Source organism: Podarcis bocagei (assembly GCF_964188305.1).
Source record: "Podarcis bocagei genome assembly, chromosome: 2".
NCBI lineage: Eukaryota > Metazoa > Chordata > Lepidosauria > Squamata > Lacertidae > Podarcis > Podarcis bocagei.
Genome location: NC_138126.1, coordinates 52,255,367 through 52,278,914, shown reverse-complemented (window position 1 = coordinate 52,278,914; position 23,548 = coordinate 52,255,367). Strand labels below are relative to the sequence as shown.

The 23,548-nt window shown below is 41.1% G+C and overlaps 1 protein-coding gene across 5 annotated transcripts in view; it reads right to left on the bottom strand.

Annotated features, from left to right (window-relative positions):
• Nucleotides 1-8,305: 8,305 nt before the first annotated feature.
• Nucleotides 8,306-23,548, bottom strand: part of WNT7A (Wnt family member 7A) — a 52,442-nt gene continuing 37,199 nt past the window's right edge. For all 5 annotated transcript variants that reach the window (XM_081177065.1, XM_081177066.1, XM_081177062.1 and 2 more), the window contains exon 4: nt 8,306-10,375. In XM_081177065.1, the coding sequence (XP_081033191.1) occupies nt 9,896-10,375 (480 nt within the window). In that variant the 3' untranslated portion in view covers nt 8,306-9,895. The remainder of the gene's footprint in view (nt 10,376-23,548) is intronic.

Below are 23,548 nucleotides of genomic sequence, written 5' to 3'. Positions count from 1 at the left end.
AGCAAGCAAAAATGAATACCTTGGTTACACTGAGGGTAATTTGCTGCAAAACACTAATCTTTGCTTCTAGAATGTTCTGCTTCTTCCCTGCTTTGATATTATATGCATTTAAGGGGGAAACAGTCCTTAATAGCCAATTAGGGGTCCCAGTGTTTTGAAGAGAGAGCGAGAATCCTTCACGCTAACCCAGTGCCAATAGGACCATAATGTTTGATAAAACCCAAGTATTGAGTTAAATACTGTGAGCGACATGTCGGCATGTGCTGCATATAAATGCCTGAAAGCAAACCCATTGCTAGTAGGAGTGCAGAGTAAAATCTGGCTTCCTTTCTCCTACTCTCATGCATACATTTTTCAGATTAGCTCTGCTCCTAAGAGCAATCATTTTTGAATACTGATAGATGAATATTCAAAGCTGAGTCTGAGAGCTGGTGCATTTTTTAAAAGTTCACAAATTGCAAAATGAGAGTGCCACATTCACTCAAGTAAATGGCTATTCAAATTCAAGGTGCTAAACTGTTTGTTTTAGATCAGGAGATCCATTTCAGATCATATGTAAGCCTATGATTTTACAGGCAAGTTTACTTGCTGATTGAATACTGCTTATTAAACAATTCAAAATCAATAGCCTTGGGCTGCAATCCCATACACACCCAGGGAGCAGTCCTAAGTATGGGAGGCCAGTGTAATTTACACTGGTTTACAGTAAGCTAGCATAAAGTATTGTTGTTTAGTCGTTTAGTCATGTCCGACTCTTCGTGACCCCATGGACCAGAGCACGCCAGGCACTTCTGGCATAAAGTATACCAGATGGAAACTCTGTTCAGGAGTGGGGCTACTGCTGATCTAAGCCTGGCAGAGAGAAAACAAACCTTTAAAACTGAGTTTGACTTACACCACCTTTTTGTGGCATAAGTCCACTGGGTTGGCAGGTCAGGTGACTGAGCTGCGCAGATTTAGGATCCAGCAAAAGTTCCAGTCTCCCGCACTCAGTTCCTCCTTCTCCTGGAACACTTATTTTTCAGGGCTTATGCCAGCATAAGAGCCACAGGTCTTGGGATGAGGGAGTTATGCCAGCATGCCCCCAGCTGAGACAGGATGGGGGAGTTACAAAGGCACTGCCTGGCTGCATCAGGAATTGGCCAGCTGAGCTGGAGGTCCTCGAGATCCAAACTTGCTCAACCTGGCAGATCCTGGGTTTCAGTTGCCCCCTTATATGGGAAAAAGTCACATTAAGCTCAACAGAGCTTACTTCAAAGTAGACATGTTCTGTAATGGCATAGCTTCAGCATTCTTGGGTTGTTTTTAGAGGTTTTCATATGTCGTGTTGGGTAGACGTTCCATTGTGTTGGTTTGCTTGCCTTTGCTCCTTCCTCATTTCTTATTATTGTTTTGAATTCTCTTAATGTGCAAGCAAGTTCTAATGCTGTAAGCAGTGGGGTAAAATATATACATAAATAAATAAAAGTGTGTCTTCAAGGAGGTAGTACATCATTGGGCAGGGTCCGAATTGTCCTGGAATGGTGAAATCTTCTGCAAGCTCTCTGGTGTTCAAAAGCACATTCATCCTGCACCCATAGTCATTATCATGTGGACAAAGTGATTCATCGCATTATTCTCCCACCTGGCCTGGAAAGATCCATGACAGCCATCATCAGGAATAGACAGCACTGTTGTGGGAACGTGCCACTCCAGCTGAAAGAACAGTGTAGTTATTGGTGCAAAGTGTTATGGCAGCAGCATGGGGAAACCATCACATCAACCCAATTCAGATCATAGGAAGAGCTCTGCTTGGTCATGTCAAAGGCCTAGCCAATTGTTCTGTCCCAGGCAATGGAGGGAGAGATTCCAACCACAAACCACTAGTCTCAGCTCAGACTCTAGTAAGCAATGCCAGGTCCAGCAGGTCAAAGTCAAAGTGAGGTCAAATTCCCCATGAACAGGATCAGCTGAAGTAGAGGTCTGGTTCCATTGAGGTCAGTCAACCAAAGCATAGTATAGATCCGGATAAGCAAAGTCAGGCAAAGCAAAGGTCAAGGTCCAAAATGAGGCACGTAGCACCTTGGACAGCTCCAAGTGGACTATAGGCTAGACATCAACTGGGCAGGTTTGAATGTTGCTCCAACAAGCAGCCAATCCAGACTGCAGCTCTCTCTCAACCGCTTGCTCATCCAGATGAGTGGAGCCTCTACTCTTAAAGGGACTCAGGCTATTCTCAGAGCCAGTCAGCACGGGGGAAGCTGAGATTCTACTATGGTCCTCAGCTGGAGCCTTCAGAGTCTGAGGAAGATGGCACACTCTCTTCAGGATGGAAAAGTGCTGGCAGGGATGTCAAGGAGTCGTTCTGAGTACAAATCCTCCTCCTGGTACAAGATGTCCCCTGTATCCTCGGTCTCTTCCCCTGAATCTTATCCCTGGCTCATGCCACCAGTCCAGCATCTCAAAAGGACCAACCAATGCCTATGGGAAGTCCACAAGGCATAAGAGCAACAGCCCTCTCACGCTGTCGTTCCCCAGAGACTAATATTCAGTGGCATGGTGCTGATTCTGGAGGGAGTATATAGCCAGCATGAGTAGGCAGCAGGGAGGAGAGGTGAGTGGAGGAAGGAGGGGGATGGAACAAGGGAATGAAAGGAGATATCCTGACCTCCCTGCCCCTGCAATCAGTAGCATAGCAGCAGCCACAGTTGTCTCTGTTAGATTCAAAGTGGTTGAATCGTAGAAGGGCAGGATCAATTATTTTCCACCTTTGATTTAATCCAAGCCAGAGGCAAACTCAGAAGTTTTAATGTTAACTTTATTTTCAAGGTGAACAGCATGAGTCACCCAATGTCATATTCTGAGCCAAGGAATTACAAAGCTCAGAAACATCTTGATCATACCTTAATGAACTTGTTCTCTACTTGTGGCTGTCTGGAATGTCTGAAATGATCTGTTATGAATTGGTATGTGAATTCTCCTTTATGGCAGGAGGGAACTGGAATTGAAAGAGGGGTTGATGCCTTTCATTTGCAGAATCCAGATGTTCTTTAACATGGTGGGATCAAAAAGCTCTCCTCATATAAGGCATCTCAAAACATAGGCAAAGTTCTACAATATGAACTCTTCCATCATTAATCACTATATACGATGCAGTGTCGTAGGACCTACATGCATTTCAACCACCATGAAGACCTACACATTGGTGCAAGTCTCCACACCTACATATTAACCCAAATGCGTTGTGGTTTTGAGTAAATGTGTTCACTTAAGCAAACGTGGGTTGTCTGCAGATGCACAAAGATCTTCAGTCACCTTGGTGTTGTGCAACCCTCTGTATGCATTCCTCTTTCACCCACCGAGTCCCACCAACAGGGAAGAGGATAGGAAACTTGCTCACACACATGTCTGGAAAAGACATTCTTCCACACCAAGCAGCTGGTTTATGTGATCCAAGAGATGCACTCCCACATCTTTGCAATGTTGAAGTAAACATTAGGAACAACACTCAGATTATGTGCAAGTAAGCTCAATCTGAGTCCCAACATCTTCTGTCAACTCACAAAAGATATCTGGAAGCGGCTCTTAGGATGCACACTGCTTCATTGGTATACCTGATAATAGGACAGGCTGAGCGAATGCTTGAGGTTTTCTGTGGAATCATCTGAGCCTATTCGCATGAAAACTCCACTGCTCTGGTCCTGAGAAACCCATATATATCTATAGCATTCCACATAGGTGTAAGATCAAAGGAAAGCCCCTGCCCCCAGCATTCATCCAGCAGCAAAGTTTCTCCACAGAGACCTTATGTTCCATACATTTATCGCCTGATCAGCACTGTCAGCTCCACATAACATCAAGCACCAGTAGGAAGAGGGAGAACAAGAGAGCAGTAAAGGATTGATTTGGTTCATGCACGGTCTCCCCCAATGTTTGCCCACTTAAGAACTGGGTGTGGGCATGACTCAGCTCCCTGCATGTCACCTGACCAGCATTTTCAGTGAATGACACTTGAGGTGGGAGCAGGGCCCACAAGCACCTCAGCAGGTGAGCAGCCTTGTGTTCTACTTGTGAATTCCAGGACTGAGGTTCATACCTTCATTGGAGCATCCATGGCATTCAGGATCATGAATCTGGATGTATAGTAATAATCTGAATGTGAATGTAACTGGCAACGTATCATAACAACAAGGCAAATTCACTTCATTGCTATGCTGATACAAGCCACACCATGTGCCTTTGCAGCTACATGCATCTTTAGGACTGGGTCTTCCAGTTTGTTTCCATAGTCTTTTCCCTTTGTTTTTATTTATTATTACAACATATCATCTCATAATACTATAGGTGAATGGGTTTTTCTTTTCATAGCTGGTTATTTGTTATACTTGCTATAGAATGGCAGTGAGATTTTTGTTGTACTTTTGGTCATTTCTTCAGCCTTCGATACAGTAGAAGGGTGGTACACAAATTATAAATTAAATGAAATATTTGCTTTCAAATATCCCCAGGGTTCCTACAGGGACATTCACTGAACACTTTGTTCATCTGGCAAAAGCCTTTTTGAGGGGAATCCTATCATAAATTGCTATTGTACCAATCTTTAATAAAGAAAACCCCAAGAGATGGTGAATAATAGGTTGGGGAGAGAGATAAAAAAAATACAGAGGTATCTCTTCTTCATGTTTATTTTTCATGCCATTGAGGCATCATCCATCTGTTGCTTCAGATGCCCTGGTTTCCCCTGACTTGTAAGATTGGACCCTGTTATCACTGTATGTCTGTTTTTAATCTGTTTGCTATAATATTTTTTATGTTAAATCTGCATTTAGACTTTTATTTTTATTGTGTTCTTTTTTATATATTGCTTAGAGATTTTCAAATATTAAGCAATGTTGGTCATTCCAAATAATTTATTTATTTAACAATTAATTCCCAATTAATTCCTCACTGCACAATTTAAAAGGACTGCTAGTTATAAAAGTTTTATTGACTTGAAATACTTCTAAGCAAGAGAGATAGTCCAAACTTTTAAAAGGTTCTGTTCAAGTTAAAGATGATTTCTAAACCTAAATTAGTGAAATATTCATGTACTTTCTCCCTAGTTCATTATGAATTTTCTAAAAATGAATTTTCTTTGTACACACACGCTTCTTATTGTTGCAAGTAAATCTATTTAAAGAAACCAGATCTTTAGGAGTCATTGAGATAGTTATACACTGTGCATCATTAATGTAAAGATATACAGAAAGAGATAAATTCTACGTAATGCTTTCGTAGAGTAAAAACATACTGCAAATGTAACGGTTGGCGCTTTCTGTAATTCACAAACAATGTCAACATTGTCTGTAATTCACAAACAATGTCTACATTATTAAATCACATGTCCACTTCACAGACATTTAGCTAATAGTAATTAGTGGACTACATAAAACTTTGAGAATCGGTTCTTATTAATGCAGTGACAGAGTTAGATGTTTCTCAAATCATATTTTGTGGATGAGCCATAAGTTGAAAATCTACTTACTGTCAATTCATTGAACATTTCCTAACCCATAAGGTGCCATCTAAAGACATGGTTCATCCAGTGTTCCTCCTCAGTGCTTTGTAGATTGTAGCTTGAAAACTGTAGAGAATGTAATAAATGGGTGTATATAAAGTGTGACACTATTGAGCCAACCCAGCTTGCAGCTTCATTTCAGGAAAGTTGCACCTGTTGAATTTATGATCAACTGTTCTAACTCATCTTAATGATGTAGATGAGTATATTCCAGGCTTTTAGTTCCATAATTCATTGGTTCTCAAATTTCTTTGGGCTCTCAAATTTGATGAAGCTAAACCACCCCCTCCACTACTCTCATTCCATTCTGGTCCCTTCCAACTCTATGATTCTACAGCATTGTTGCGGCGCCCCCTGCAGCACGGCACCCAGTGCGACTGCACTACTCATGCTAGCTTAAAATGGCCTCTGCTTAAACGCCACTGCACAATTCAGCAGATACCACTCTCATTGCAACCCTGTAACGAGAGATGCTGCACCTGAGGAACTTCTGTCTTCTTCTAGGTTATTAAATGGTGAAACTCTCTATCCCATTGAGGATATTGGTGAGCATTAGCCCTAATTCCTTTTACACTTACCCACTCTGTTGTTGGAGGAAGTTCCAGGGAGGAGGCTTGCTTCCAATGCACTCTTCTGCTCTTTCAACCCAAGTGGTTGTGCCAAGGAACAATTCAAACATTACTTTGATGGTGTGTCTGCTACCAAGAAATTAAGTCCTGCTCTGATCTACATGGCACCATTTTTTTATGAAGTGACCCCCGTGTGGTTCATGTGATTAAATCATGACTCATAATAAAGCTGTGTTTTCTCACATTCATTTCTGATCTCTCAAATGTAGCCCTTAAGACTAATTTAGAGTGCTAATAGTTCCTAAAGAAGGTAAACTACTGGGCATGTATGCATTCTTGTGATAGTTTTTAATGAGACAGGAAGACCTCACAATTTGACCACTGTCACTAAAGTCCTAGTGTGTATACTTTACCAACTTAAAATGCAGCAAGGTTGTTCCTTCTCTCGATCAAAGCTGTTTTGGGGAAAGATGCATCAAAGCACAGTAAGGTAAAGGTAAAGGACCCCTGAATGGTTAAGTCCAGTCAAAGGCGACTATGGGGATGCAATGCTCATCTCGCTGCAGGCCAAGAGAGTCGGCATTTGTCCACAGACAGCTTTCTGGGTCATGTGGCAAGCATGACTAAAGCACTTCTGGCACAACAGGACACTGTGACAGAAACCAGAGCGCACAGAAACGCTGTTTACCTTCCTGCCACAGCGGTACCTATTTATCTACTTGCACTGGTGTGCTTTCGAACTGCTAGGTTGGCAGGAGCTGGGACAGAGCAACAGGAGGCCATCATACAGATTTGAACCGCCAACCTTACGATCAGCAAGCCCAAGAGGCTCAGTGGTTTAGACCACAGCGCCACCCACTCCACAGATCAAAGCACAATATTTCATAAGAAACAGCAGGGCAGACACGGGATAGATATGGGTTGTGGCTAACGTTATATGTACACTGGTTCCCAAACCAGCAGTGGGGGGCATACTAGACGCAGGACACACAGCTTCATTTAGAAGTAAATCTCATTGGTTTTAAATGAAAGGTTGGAATAGTGATTGGAATAGCAGCTTTAAGGAGTTGTCAAATTTGATGCAATTGATTTAAAAATTGTTTTATGTTCTACCCCTCCCTAAAGCCTTAGGTGGGGCACAATACAGTCATGTTTATGTCTCTAACAACTAGGTCCTGTATTTCCAATACATCAGTCTGAAATACACTGCCCAGGATTTAAATGGCAGCCTTTTCCATCACATCTCGAAAGATAGGGCGCACACCAGAGCACATTTGATGTGGCTTGAGGGGGCTGCAGCCTTGAAGAGAAATAAGCAGCCCCTCCATGCATACACACAAGTTCCTTAGGCATGGGGCCCCAGAGGGTTGCATGCACAAGACAAAAAATTGTGGATGTCCAAGACTTCACATAAGCAACCTTCGTATACCTATATGAAATAGCTTACAGCAGGTTGTCCCTGGTTGATCCTGGGACCCTGATGCCACCCCCCCCCCAAATAAAAGGCTCAACAACTTTGATTAAGCTTTTCCAAAAAAAAAAAAAAAAAAGAGCTGAACAACTCTGGTCAATCCAATGGGTAGATCACTGCCGGGGGTTTTATAGTGGGAGTAGATCACAGTCTCTTGGGAGTTGGACAGTCCTGGCTTACATCATGCAACAGATTTTCATGTACAATTTTTTACATTTCCTTGTATGAGTTTCTTCCATGAAAGTTTCTCTGGATATAATGTGGAAAGGGGTCCCATTAGTTTCATCTTGGAATCAGGATGTGAAATAGCAAAAGTCATTTACATATTCGGGGGAACGAATTTTCCGTGATCCTGGTGGAATGATCGCAACAATTCCCCCAAAGCAAAACAATTTAATTGAACATAATTGCAGAAGAAAATCTTAGGGATAAGAAAGGAAATGCCACAGTGCAGGAACTGAACACACACAAAAAGTAATGGGGGCCTGATTGAAAGTTTGTCTAAAATGTGACTTGATCTTTTTCACTAAGAACCTTCCGAGAGGGAAAGAGTAGGGCAAATGCCAAAAACTAGTTGGACAAAACCCGTAAGCTTTGTGTCTTATCTATGAGAATCAGTCTATGCGTGTCATGCTAGTTTTTACAGTCATAGTCTACAGTCTTGCACTGATAAAATCAAATTTGACAGTAGCACAATATAGAGGTTTAACTGACAGCACACACAGCACATTTGCTAGTCATAACGCCACAGTTTAATGACTGATGCATCTGGGAAGCTAATTCAGATTTTTTTCTGAATGGGATAAAGGAGCATCCAGTTAATACCAACCATGAATTCAAACCATGTGACAAAACTGATGCTACACACCCTGTTCTTGTTCTGCATATTCTGCAAATTGAACTGCAGGAAAAGAGCCACGTTGTACATACATCCGGAGAGAAAATTCATTCTGTATTTTGTACATCCACCAGTAACAACTGAATGCATCCAGCTTGCTACTTTCAGGTCAACAAAGTAATCAGCCTTTATCTGTTAAATAGCCTAACAATTACAAATTGTGTGCCTGTTTTGAGAAAAAGTACAGGTTATAGAATTATACAAGCAGACATAGTATAAATAAAATATTCATATAAAAATAGTCTCTTACAAAATATACTCTTTTATCCTATGGTTCATTTTCCAAAGATGGAAACTTGTCTGGAGTTTTGCATTTATGTGTGATGCATTATTTCCAACTGGATTTATGTAATGCTCCTTAAAATAAAATAAAAAAACTGGACAGGTTATGCACTGGTAGCTAGGTGAAGATGAATATCGGTTTGAGATTCCAGACAACTAGCAGCAAACAGCCAAACAAATTATAAAAGATGCCTGCTTTTGTACTTAACATCTATTATTGCAGGAAAAAACATCCTGCAATTCCAACTAGTAGAAATATCTGAGTAAACAATAATATATACAGCTCAAGGGTGTCCCCTCCTTTCCATATCTACAAAATTATTCCACAAAAAAAGCAGGCTATCTAAATGCAGAATGGTTTTCAAAAATGTCGGTAGAGTTCTTTTTAATTAAATAAATTAATATTAGCTTTATCTGGATAAATTGTTAAATATTGCTATTATTATTATGCCCAGATGTCCCAAATCCCTGTGCTAAAATATCTGCAGCACGACAAAAAGGCAGATAAACCAGTGTTTATATGGAAAACATCAACAATCCTACTTGCAGTAGCACATTGTCTGAAAAAAACGGAAAGACAGAAGGACCAGCAGAAGCTTTTCACAAGTGTAGAAATCCCTAAATCTGCTTAATCCACTCTCTTTAAGTTGAAATTCACACTGGCGCATTGTCACCCCATCCTGTGCAAAGACCATGTTTAAGAATTGTTTCTTCCCCCAGCCCTCTCTTTATGCGCGGTGCCTTTCAATCTCTCACTCATCCAGTCCCAAAGAGCCCCTTGCCTTGGTCTGGACATGGGCTTTTTCCCTTAAGGCAGTCAATAAATTATGTTCTGAAGGCGCAGACTATCTGAGAGCATTTCCCCCCACTTTTTTTTTTTTGTATTAGGTGACTTGTTTGTTTCTGTTTCCTTTTTTAAAAAAGTCTGGTGTTGTTTTTGGACTATTTCGCTAAGTCTTTGATGGGTCTCCACTTAAGCGCTGATATATTAAGAGGGGAAGATGGGATCCATTTGCTGGTTTTCCTTTTGGAAACAGTGTGGGTCTTTGCTACAGTCGTGTGTAGGTGCACTGAGCTTATGTGCAAAAAAAAAATGTGTTTATTCCAAGGCTGTAGGTTCCCCCTCCCAAGCCACACTTTCATTTACAGGTGTACACTTCTGTTCTTTCACTGCACGTATTACATTTAACATAACAGCACCAATGAAATTTACAGTTGCACTGCCACACTCTTGAATACTGATGAGTATTATAACCTCGACCGCAACACATCAGGTCACAGCCATTGGTCTGCTGGGCTGTTTTGTTGCACATTCTGCCCTGTGTTCCCACACTTCCAGTGACAGGGTCCTCTTCACAGTAGTTAGGCGATTTCTCTATGTACACTAAATCTGTATCCATGGGTTTGCGGTAGGAGAGTGGTTTCTTTATCTTAAGAAAAGTTGGGCGTTTATTACGACTTGCCCTCACTGGTTCAACCTGAACGGCTTCGTTGTATTTGTCCTTAAGGATGTAGCCCAGCTCCCTGAATTTAGGAAGAGTTGTCCAGCATGTCTTAGTAGTACATGATCCCGACACCCCGTGGCACTTGCATTCCAACTTCATGTTCTCTTCAAGGATCTAGAGTAAAAGGAGGAGAGGGTGTTATATTTAAAACCACAAGAGAGGATGGAGAAGAAGGGTGGTGCACTTAAATCTGTTTCAGAATATGCAATAAGGACCCCTGACCATTAGGTCCAGTCGTGGCCGACTCTGGGGTTGTGGCGCTCATCTTGCTTTATTGGCTGAGGGAGCCGGCGTACAGCTTCCGGGTCATGTGGCCAGCATGACTAAGACGCTTCTGGCAAACCAGAGCAGCGCACGGAAACAGTTTACCTTCCCGCCAGTGTGGTACCTATTTATCTACTTGCACTGGCGTGCTTTCGAACTGCTAGGTTGAATATGCAATACTAAGCTCTAATTTCAAAAGTTCTTTATCTTCATAATTACAATGAAGAACAAATGGTAAAAACCAGGCCAGGCTTAAAACACACAATGATGCTTATGGAGCCATTTAATCTAAAAATGCAGCAAACACAGCTTTTGTTGATAAAGGAAACATTGGTCAACCACACCTCTGCTTAATCAAAGGAGGGGTTAAGTCTTTAAAACCACTTGCAATATAGTGGGCCAGTGTAACTAGAGCATTACAGGAATCCCAGAGATGGATAACATCCATTTTTTGTAGATGGTGTTGAGGATAATTCTGTACAAGTTTATTTGCCCTTATTTTTCTAGCTTTACACCTTATGTAGTCGTGCTACAAAGTCTACCAACTGGTGTCTTGACCAATGTTTAGAATGTGTTGCCCTAATCTAGAGACTCCTTGTAGGGACAGGGATGCCTACAGAAACAACAAAGACCCTCATCACACCTTCAAGCAGCTTTTAAACAAACAAACAAATAAATAAATTTATACCCCACCCATCTGACTGAGTTTCTGGCTCGGTCAAGCATTGCAATATGCTTCAAAGGCTCAGTAAAAAGAAATGGGAGACAGGAGCAATCTAACATGCAGTGTACGCTCGGGTTGCGAACATGATCCGTGCGGGAGGCACGTTTGCACCCCACAGTGTCTGCAACCCGCAGCGCCGCATCTGCACATGTGTGAGTTGCGATTCGGCGCTTCTGCGCATGCTCAAAGCACGATTTAGTGCCTCTGAGCATGCGCGAGCACCAAAACCTGGAAGTAACCTGTTCTGGTACTTCTGGGTTTTGGAGTGTCCGTAACCCGAAAATGCGCAACCTGAAGCATCTGTAATCCGAGGTATGACTGTACATCTATTTTACAATTGGCACAGACTGTACTTTTTGCATTTCATGGCCTACATTTTTTCTTTTCACATGTTTGTGCTTAAATAAACCTGCCATCTGAGGATAGCACTTTCTGCATCTACTCCATGATGCCTTACATAATAAGTCTTCAAGGTGCTATAAGACTCCCTTTTGTTTTTACTACAATAGTCCAACATAGCTACATCCTCTGAAAATCAAATCTCTCTGTTTCAGGTGGTATAACTTACCCTGAAATTTAAATGCTGTTGTTTTGAATTCTAGCTAGCCGTGTGGCTTTGTTCAGAGCAGTCTACACTTTTACAGCGCCCAAGTTCCAATTCAGCCCATGAACAGACAGTGACCACAGAGGGAATAAACAGCTCCATTGGAAAGAGCTGAGTAAGCTGCTGCAATGGATCAACAGCTGAAAGGACTTGTGACATGTGTTGAGCTTGCTGTTCTCTGTGATGTATCTTGATGCCAGCTGGAACCAGCTTTGAGACCTTTCTCGTCTAAAAGCGGGGCTGGGCACATGTTGCCATGCCCAAGTTTTCATTCATATCAAAGTGCGAGTCAGACTATCTTTTTTTAGGGACAGGTTATGAGTTCGAAGCAGATTTCGCATCTAGGGATATCCAGTTAGAGGAGCTCAACTAAGTAACTAGGAATGGGAGAGATTATTGCCTGGCACCCTGGAGATCTACCAGCAGGCAAGTGTAGTTAGTTCCTTTGTAGATGGCAACTGCTCACATCTAACTTCTGTGTGTTCTCAAAGCTCACTGCAATTGTTTCAAAAACACATGCTTCCTGGTCTAGCACTAGTTCCCCTTTTCATTTACCCCTCCAGTTTTGAAGTCCTGGTGTCTTTGGTGAAAACATTCCTCTCCTCTTTCCACACACCCCTCCAACCACTTCATTGTTAATTTTGTCTGACAAACAAGACAACAACTTTAACAAACCTTGGCATATTAGTATTCTTGTCACATTCCACAAGTTCCTCTCAGGTGCCTGTCCCCTTTTTTCAAAGTCTTGGCAATATGACAAGAGTAAAGAACTAACATAGATTACTGGTTTCCAGGCAGGTCCCAGTCCCAGTTAGCAATAGCCAAAATATACTCAAAGACTTCTGTAATACAATTTACACTATTTCTGTTGTTTTTGTAACCATCACCACCACTGGGTTAGCTGTGTTAGTCTGTTGCAGCAAAAGCAACAGAGTATTGTGGCACCCTAAAGACTTAACACGTTTAATATGGCATAAATGTTTGTCATCCAGAGTCCACGAACGCTTGGCCCATAATAAATGTGTTGGTCTTTAAAATGCTTCAAGGCTCGTTATTGTTATGCTTTTCTATTGTATCTTTCAGTGAACAAAGTGCCTTCCTGCCACCCTTTGACACAGGCTAGTCTGAGAGACACTGACTTGCTTAAGGTTACCAAGTGACCTTCATGACTGAACAGGAATGTTAAGCTGCATTTTGACCCAAATCCAAACCCCGCACCCTATTATTGCGATCTTCCTGGTCCCAGCAGAGCCTGAAAGGCTTGACTAGTTTGCCACAGGTAATAGTTCAAATTATACCAGCATATAATAATAAACACAGCAAAATGTGCAGTCTTCAAATTGCAAGCTTGCTTACACACACACACACACACACACACACACACACACACACAGAGTTCCAGCAGCAAACCTGTGGTTTGAAAGCAAAAGGTTTAGGCTATTCTAAATGCTGATATAAGCAGTCTTTTAAACCTTGCCCACATTTTCTCTAAGCCTCTGGGATGAATTGATGGCACTTGTTAATCTATCCATCTGTCTCTTCTCCCCCCTCAACTAATTAGCATCAAAAATTTGGGTGTGTGCACTGTGTATTATCTATAAGTAATCAAAATTGAACTATGGTATTCTATACTTAATGCATAGCAATTCCACTCTATTTCTAATCACCATTGAGAACATACAATCAAGAGTTTAAACCCTTGATTTCTTTTCTTCTGTTTCATTCTCTACTGTACTACACTTCCACTAAGGAAAAATACATTCTGGGGATGGCGCATACATGCAAAAATGTGTACACCCAAACCAACCCCTTGGAGCTGCCCCTTACCTTCCAAACAAGCCAGAGAGCTTTTAAGTTTTGGGAGGCTCTCGCAAGATCTCGCAGGGCCATCTGAGCTTCCACAAGATTTCTCAGCAACCTCCCCAAGCCCAGTAAGCAAGTCAGAGACTTTAAAAGTGTTTTCCACACCCAGAGCATAGGAGCTTTCAAGATCTCCACTTTGCGTGCAATTGATTTGTGGGATTTCAACCAGCCAGCTTTCAACCACATAAGGTTGAAATGGGGCAAATTAATTGCACGCAAGATACGATTATACTGTACATGCAAATTCCCCTCAATTGAAAGCAAATCCATGTACTTTAGGGCCTGTCTGTTAACATCAGGTTTTGTTGACAGGTAAGAGCCACTTCGGCCAAAATGGAAGTGGTGCAAATGACCACGTTGTGGCTTAACTAATGAAGAAATCCCAGCCTGCTCAACAGCGAGGAAGCCATGCAGCCATATTTTGCCTTATCTGTGCAATTTAGGGGTGCTGAAAGGGCAAAGCTACACATCAGAATAAAAAATTCCCTAAAAAGTGGTGATGGTGACACACTTGGCTAACATTATCACTTTCCCCAAAGAGGAAAGAACCATCAAATATTTTGTTGAAACTGGCCATCCAGGATTTCAGGACACCTTTGACACAATTATCCCTGTCCTCCTAAATTTAGGTATGACTAATGGCCTATGGTTTTCAACTGGACTTCATCCTACTTGATTGATTTTTGAAGGTGTTTTTATTCTGTATTTCACCACAACCATCACATGGAAAATAAAATGCAACAAAACATAATACATAATAAAGCCATTAAAACCAATTCACAGAGAATTAGTTGTACTCCTATTAATAATAATAATAATTTTATTGTTTATACCACCCATCTGGCTGGGTTTGCCCAGTCACTCTGGGTGGCTTCCAGCAAAATAATAATAAAATGTTAGACATTAAAAACTTCCCTGAACAGCGCTGCTTTCAGACGTTTTCTAAAAGTTGCCATTGCCCATGACTACGGTCAGGGGCATTAGGGATTTGCAATAATTTGTTATAAAAAGCCTACGAGTCCCCCCCCCTTTGCTATTTGCCTGTGTCATTTGTCAAGAGAAAACAAGTAAAGGGATATTTTAATGTGTTGTTTGTAGTTGTTGTTAACTGGATTTCTTACCTACCCTTCACCATAAGGTCCCAGTGTAGGTTTCAACAATATAAACATGCAAGATTGAAAGCAGTTGAAACCATTTACAATCAGAATAATATTGAGGGATATAGATAGATGTCAATATCAGGTGTCAACGACCAGGACAAAGATGTACGTCTTTAGTAGGTTTGAATCAAGAAATGCACTCAGTACTGTTCTGCTTACACTTGGGGAAGGGTGAGGAGGTGATTTTTGCCAATTCCTCCACCCCCTACAGCCCCCTGTGTATCCTGCAAAACTTCTCAAGAGTTGAGGGTTCTTAGAGCCTAGGACAACATGGAAAGTGATGCTGTGGGCTGGAGCGGGAACTATCAAAACCACTCCCTTTCTGTGAGGAACCTCTGCTGGTTCCCAGTTTCCTCTGTTAATTGAAGGAGCAAGTCTGGATCCAACCCATTACATTTATGGATACAGCATAAATTAGAAATTGAAGTTTAGCATTTAACTTTTAAAAGGAATAGATTCGTTCCTTCATTTTCCAAAATCAGCTTTCAAGTTTTTAATATATTATTGCTACTGTTTGTTACTTAAGCTTGATTTATCTTTAAGCTGCTTTCTGTAGTTAAAAGCTACTGCTTTTATAGTTTGTATTTAAGTAATCTTCTTCCACCGACACCAATATACATCTATCATAGATGAATCATCACATATTGCTAATAGTTTTCAGCTATGTAAACAACTTCTAGAAAAAGGTGAAGAGTTGTCTGCTATTACATACCCACCAAGGCTAAAGTAAAAGCCAACAGGCTTATCAAGAGCAATTTTCTGACCAATCAAAATAGAAAGCCTATGAGAATAAATTACTGAAGAAGTTGTAAATCCTTTTCATTGGATATATCTTATGTTGGACAAACACACCATTATAAGGATGTCTTCCCAAGGCTGAATCATGAGCTGCTTCCTTGGAAATGAACCTCAAAGAAATCAATGGGACTAACTTCTGAATAAATATAATTGGGGGGAAGTGTATGTTTTAAGACTTAAATGTTGAGGAGACTTTAATTGCTGTGATTCTTCTGAGAAAATTCCATCTGCAAATGCAAAATTGAAATAGCATCCTAATTCCATTTTTTTATGGAGAGTCCTTAAAAAGACAAAGGTCGTGGATCTACATGTCTAGGGGATAACATAGCCAGCAGCTTCTTTGACATTTGGTTTTTCTCCTCAGCAATATACGTGGCTAGATGGGAGACTTCAAATAAACCTCTGGCTATGCAAGCAGTTCTCCAACATACACATGCCTACAGCTCCTTTGGAATCTAGCCATAAAACTCAAAAGGTTTGAAAGCAAAGATCAGCAATGCTAATCAAACAACAGCAAAGTGAAGGGGAGAAAAACAATTTTAAATGGCGAGATTAACACCTGAGCTTCAAGGCCTAGGTGGCTTTGCTGCTGATACCATAATATCACTTGATTCCAGAGGTATCAGAGCAGCCTCAGTCAGTTTTTAATTATTCAACAGTAGGATGTTCTTCTAGACTTCCTGGAGTCTATGGTAATTTTCAAAAGTTCCAGACACGTGAGGGCATTGAAAGCTTCTTTTCTTTTTCTTTTTTTGCTGGCATGACTTGAGATAGCTGAGTGCTATAGCACATATTTTTGGTTACCATGGTTGTACATCAGATTTTTTTTTCTATACAAAGCTTCTTGACTTCAAGGCCAAACTAAGAATGGCACATGTAGAAGAAGAAAAATCTTTCTCCTTGAGGTGCCATCTCCACAAATACACAACACATCAGCAAAGAGACCACACGCTGTCTCTCGTTCACTTTCCCCATTGTTAAAACGGTATACACAAACACCCTAGCAGTTTGCCATGGAAATTAGAAGCACAATTCTAATGAGGAAAGATGGAGGACAAAAATACCAGTGTTGATGGAGGTAACTTGCAATGACTAGCAAATAAAGAATGACCAGTATTCCTAGAAGGACAAAATAATGGGTGCATTACATCCACTTGCAAAACCAGTACAGGTATTTCGAGTTCTAGGAGTGGAACTTGAAAATGCAGGGGCAGCCACTGCTCTACCTGTAGAGTCATTCTGAAATTCTTTGAAAGTCAGTCCATTTATTTGAACTTTAGGTTTACCTAGTGCTTTTTTCCCTATAAAATCAGTGCTGGTACTCACCATGAAGTTGTTACAGTAAATGCCACACTTTTAACCTGTGCTTTTCTTCTAGAAAAAAGGTTGCCAGTACTTACATATCCTTGAGTACCACCAGAAAAAAGCACGAGGTTTACCTTGTCCTTTTTATCTTGATTTGTTCTGCTGCTGCTGCTGCTACTACTACTACTACTATGACGACGACTTGTGAAGCTGAATTGCACAGGAGTCCTCATCTTGACCCACAGGTTTATAGAACAGAGAAATGTAACATGACTCGGTCAGTGGAGCATGAGACTCTTAATCTCAAGATCATGGGCTTGAGCCCAACGTTGGGCAAAAGATTCCTGCATTGCAGAGGGTTGGAATTGATGACCCTCATGGCCCCTTCTATAATTCCATGACAAAACATGTTCAAGTTCTAATTCAAGGGTGGAGGCAATGGAAAAGAAGGGTGGAATATAAATTGGAAAACGAAATGGAAGAGGAGGAGGAGGAGTCTGGGAGTGATATACCGAAATTCAAATTTTCACGAGCAAAAATATCCAAAGAGAATAGAGGAAGGCCTGTAGCTCAGTGGCAGGGTTCATGCCTTGCATGCAAAAGGTCCTAGGTTCAATTTATGGCATCTCTAGGGATGGCTGGAAAAGACGTCTATTTGAAACCCTGGTGAGCATCTCTGTCAGTTGAACAGGTAATAAGGAGCTTTGTGGATCAATGGTCTAATACACTATGAGGCTGCTTCCATGTTCAGCCACTCTCACACAACTGTTTAGGAATCAAGATTATTCCATTGACCTTGCCTTTTTCATCTCCTTTCAAATCAGTTCCTATTTCGGCGCGCTCATTTTGTAACTTATGATCTCATCCCGAACAGCTATGTAAGACTTCATTCTTTGTTGTATTTGCTCCGAACTCTTTTATACCACAAATTTCTACTGGAGTGCTGAAGGAAAAGCAAAGTGCTCCCTGTGCAGGACATGATAGGATTACTAAGTCAGCACACCTATGTCCGTCTGTTGAAGAGACACATCAAATAAAAAGCCACCTTGATGTGCCCTTGGTTGCAGGAGCCTTCTAATGCAGCCTGTGTCATGATTTATAACAATGACTCATAACACGGTGTTATATTTAATATGATGTAATGCTGATGCAAAATGCCATTCAGTGAATTTCAATGTCACGAAAGAGAGAGCGGGAGCACAATTCAATAATTTGCTTTCCACTCAGAACCAAAATGTTGTTCCTTGAAAGGTATTGGCTCTTTCTTACACCCTATCTCATTCTACTGTAACACCGTCTGAAAATGCATTTCTGTTTTTCTCTAATAAATGATAGGCTTTCCCCGCTACACTCACATGGTCTCAGTAAAAAGGAAGTTGAATTTGCTAAAGCTAATGCATGAACATTTCTTAACCACGGCATGACTTTCAAACAAGCACCTTGTGGCAGAGAACCTCTTCATCACCTCTTCATCATCATTCTACTCCGCTGCCATTTAAATGTTCCCATAAAAAAACCCAACCCAAGGTGGCTGACAATTTTTTTTTACAGAAAATAATGAATTCATGTTACAACATCAGCAAAAAATAATAATAAAACTATATAAAATTATAAAAGAGATTTTTTAAAAATCAGAAAAATGGCAACTAATTAAAAACATGATTACATTTTTAAAAATACAAAGCGTAGGAAAGAGCAGCAGAGAATAATGAGGTGATATCCAACTTTCTCAGAGAAGATCCACCGAAATCAACAGACATACATGACTTAAGTCTATTGATTTCAGTTTGTCTGCTCCAAGTATGGCTGCTGGATGTAGTCCACAGTCATTCTCCTATCTTGGAGTTTGATTATAATAACGTTTTGATGTTATGGTAATGATGAGCTTTGTGTTCACATGCTCCACCTGCCCTCACTCAATTAACTAGCTACTTTCTCTTTAATGTAAATCCTAGCTTCCCATTACATTCCAATGAGGCTTTGTGCTAAAGCGTGCTAATCATTCCTCAGCATCTATGAAATTATATTAAAAGTGCATTAAAGGCATCTTATGATATTAGAGTCACTCTAATGAAGTACTCCCAAATATCAGTGTTGATGTAGAACACAATTCCATATGTGTCCTAAGTCAAATATGTTGTAAGGGAGCAATCCTAAACTTTTGGGAAGGGCAGCTAGGACAATGTTGGATACTGCAGATCTCCATTTCCATGGCCAGAAATGGAGGCCCACAGTTGGATGGAAAGGTCCAAGGATGAAGGTCTGCCCAGTGTGGAGCCAGAAAGTCCCACATTTACTGATCCAGCCTTGGAGTTCCACTGATTCCAAAGCTCCCTACATCTTCAGAACCAGCAAGGGAAAAGAAGGAAATAATAATAAAAACAAAAGCGTCCCCCTCACCATCTGCTGTAGTCTGTGCAAGTCCAGTCCTCTGCTGTGGACTTTATCCTGTCAGCCTACATAAGATTGTTTTGTCTAATATTCAAGAATTTGGTAGATGTTCTAGGATTCTGGTCTTCTGGTGGGTTATAATAAAGGTTATACTGAGTATTTTTATTATATTTGCAAATATGAGGTCAACTGCATGTATTAGATGTCCCCTAGCAAACGCTTAAATTATGTGAGGATATATTTATACCACATGAAATAGCATCATTCAACACTTCTATCAGTTTCTCCACTTCTCTGTAGACCTTCAGTAATGCCATCCGGTCCAGTGTTGGACTACAACGCCAATAGATTGCCAACAACTCCAAACAGTTCAGCAGTTCTACCCAAGGCATGCAGGAGAATATCTCCACATCAAAACAGTTTCTTTGCCTTCTGGGGAAATGGCAGGTGTCCAAAGTCACCACACACCCTATCCCTTCAGATAATACCCTCAATAAAATGAAAGCTTTCGTGATCAGATTGTTGGGTGCATACGGAGTACCTAAGAGCCAGTTCTGCCATGATGTTTCACATCTCCAGGATGCCTTTGGAATGGATTCTGTGATTTGAACACTTTTCCATGTGAATGGGTTGGGCATACATCATATTCAAACGTGACACCCTGAGCTGAAGCTCCCCCCACCCCCCATTTCTTGTTTGAAGAGCTAGTTCATTGAAGGATCTCTGAAATGACCCATTTCCAAAACAGAATTGGAATCTATATGAATAGTCCCATCAGCTAATCTGCAGATTCACAATGCTACACTAAAACTTGCACTAGCTAACAGAAACAACAATAGGTCTGTTTACACAACTCCACTGCCACTACCACAATAGATTAGCAAATGCATGACAGGAAGTGAAATTGTCTTCACTGGTGCATTGCCAATGCACTTGGTAACTATGTCCACTAGTGACTGCACATTTATCAATAGAATGAAAAGTTCCCCTATATATGCTGCATGCATGTGACTTTTTTTTACCCTATTAGCAAATGTGTGCACTGGGACATGTGATCAGCTGGTACAAAAGCATATGGAGCACAGCCAGCTGATACAGTAACTGCTCCCTCGTCACATGTTCACTGAATCTGTGAGTGAGGATTATGTGTACAGTCTTTATGATCAACTCTGGTGTGCAAGATTAGGGGAAGAGGACACCATGATACTTTGCACACACATGTTTATAAAGAATCACTTGTTCCACTTATCTCTGACTCTGAATGCCCTGGGTAGCGCCAAGGTCGAGTGCATGTGGAGCCTTCTCATTCATTTCTGGAAAATGAAATTCTACTTGTCTACATAAATATTCTTCAGCAAACATATGTTAAACTCCACGAATCACAGAATAAAACCTAGAGCACAAAGGAGGCACATCAACATTCTCACAGAGAAACTGAAGTATGCACCATATATAAGGCCTTTTAAATTCAATTTGCAACTATATTTTAGCTGCATTTGCAGATTTGAATATGACATCATTTGTGGAAGTAGGATACTGAAGAACTCAAGTACCTTGAAATGCATCGTCCTGTCATCCAAAACATAATTGTTGCATGATCCTACCCTGAGACATACATGCAGGGACAGCCATTGGGCGAGAGTGTGTGGAAGATGCTAAAGCTATCGTTCAGAAGGATGTGTGGATCTAGAATTGGCCTCCACAGTCACTTACGGACTCACTGTTAAAACTGTGTTCATGGAAGACAATCTTACTTGTCTACGAGTGATCACCAAAGAAGAAGATGATAGTTCAGATGAAACAGAGATGGGGAAAACACTTCCTGTCCCTGCCGGCAGCATCACATTCAAAGTTATTCTGAGTACCGTGATATTTTTGCTTCCATATTTCAGAAACCAGGTGGAACACAATCATTAATGTACAAAGCTTGAAATACCATGCACATCTCCTTCATCCCCAGTGTTTGCTTTATTAAGTAATTTGTGCCAACCACACAAGGAAATCTGCACACTATTTTTAAGGCATTGTTTTCTTGCCAATTGGGGTGGCAGGGGGAATTACCCAGGTGCCATATAGTAGTATGGTTTAATTGCTATATTTAATTATGTTTAATTGGTGCAACAAACCTTCAGATTAACGAACAACACAGACAGACTATGATGAATCTTCACACTTCAAAGAGTTCAAAACCAGGTTCCTGATCCAATGTTCAGGAGCAGTTATTAAAACTACTTTAAACCAGGAGAACCACAAATATGGTAAATGAAAATGCTTAAAGTGCATTCATATTTTGCCTTTGGAACCAGCTTTCAGAGATATCAGCTCTGAATACAAAGGTCAGACCAAGATGTTTGGGCCACAAAAATAAGTCTATAATTCAAGCCCCCTTTGTGCTGGGTGTATCTCTGTGTGTGGATTGGATGAAGGTGGGCAAAGGGACACTAGTGTTGCTCTGCTAGCACAGACCCTGTTCCACCAGCTGAACATGTAGCTGGGTGGAAGTACCACTGGTGGGATCCCTGTGATAGCCTGCAGAAAAACCCAAAACAGGGTGCTGCAAGAGTGAGGTGGGACTGGAAGAATGGAAGCTGCAGCCACATCCTCTTTTTCCTGCCACTCAATTGACTTGCCAGAGGGACATCACAATTTACATAAGATTGGACTTTGCCCTGGGAGCAATGGGTTGCCCACTTCTGAACTAGAGACAGAAACAAACAAGAGGTTTCTGGGCAAGTACATATACTAACCTGAGAATGTGCATGTTTCCCAGTGAATCTGTAAAATGCAGTTAACAGATGCACATTCCCTAAGGCCTGTTGCTGATGATGGATCTTGCCTGGAGAATGTACAAAAACCTGTTGACATATGCACATTACTCAAGGCCTATTGTAGACTAAGCAGTTATATTGAGCAGGAAATGTGTGTGTTACGTGTACGTGATCCATGAGATGTGGTGTATGTGCACAATGACCAGTTGTTATGCACATTAACCACTCCACTCACAGCATCTCTAACATACACATGGGTGTAGAGAGACAGAAATGTGAGGTCGGATGGAAATGAAATGGGGGGGGGGGAATTCCTGTAGCAAAGACATTAAAACTGAAATGTGTGCAAAATAAACACAGTGACCATTTACAACAGCAGCAATTGATAAAACAAACATCTTAGCACTTCTTGATTCATGAGCTTTCCCATGTGCTTCCGTTCCACATTTTGCTGTTGGGAGTTGAATCCTATACATGCCTACTCAGGAGTAGCTGAACTACGTAGCTGCAGAATTGCAAACTGAGGGTCCCAACCCTTTATTTTAACACATTAGCAGCATTAGTGATTGAAAGCTATTTGCACTGCAGCCTCATCCATTCAGTTTTGAATCCCTTCCAGATGAGGCCAGGGAAAAAAGCACAAAGTAAATACTGTCAGTGACAAAAGAGTCAAATGAGGGTAAGGCTTTCCTGAATAGTATTTTAGCTCTCTGAAATTTATCAGAGCTATTATGCACAGAATTGGTTAAGCAGCAATATCCATCATTAGTAAAAAAAAAAAATCTGAAATCAAACATTTTGTAAAGAGCAAATCCAACTCCTTGTCAGCTATAATACAGTGGTGCCCCACAAGACGAATGCCTCGCAAGACGGAAAACTCGCTAGACGAAAGAGTTTTCCGTTTTGGAGGTGCTTCGCAAAACAAATTTCCTATGGGCTTGCTTTGCAAGACGACAATGTCTTGTGAGTTCCTGCTGGTTTTTTTCCTTCCCCCCCTTTTTCTAAGCCACTAAGCCGCTTATCAGCTGATCCGATCAGCAGATAAGCCACTAAAAGCCGCTAATAGCGCTAATCCGCTAATGGGCTTGCTTCGCAAGACGAAAAAACCGCTAGACGAAGAGAATCACAGAACGGATTCTTTTCGTCTTGCGAGGCACCGCTGTATAGCTCACGCAAAATATGCTGACTGTGGTGGGGGTTTTTTAAGGGATAACTAATTTGGTGCCCTCCGGTGTTGTTGGACTCCAATTCCCATCAGTCCCAGCCAGCATGGGAGATGATAGACATTGTCCAACAGCATATGAAGGGCACCATGTCAGATCCTCCAAGTGTCCCTATTTTCCAGGGACAGTCCTGAATTTACAGAAGCCACCCTGGTTTCTGATTTGATCCTGGAATGTCCCAGTTTTC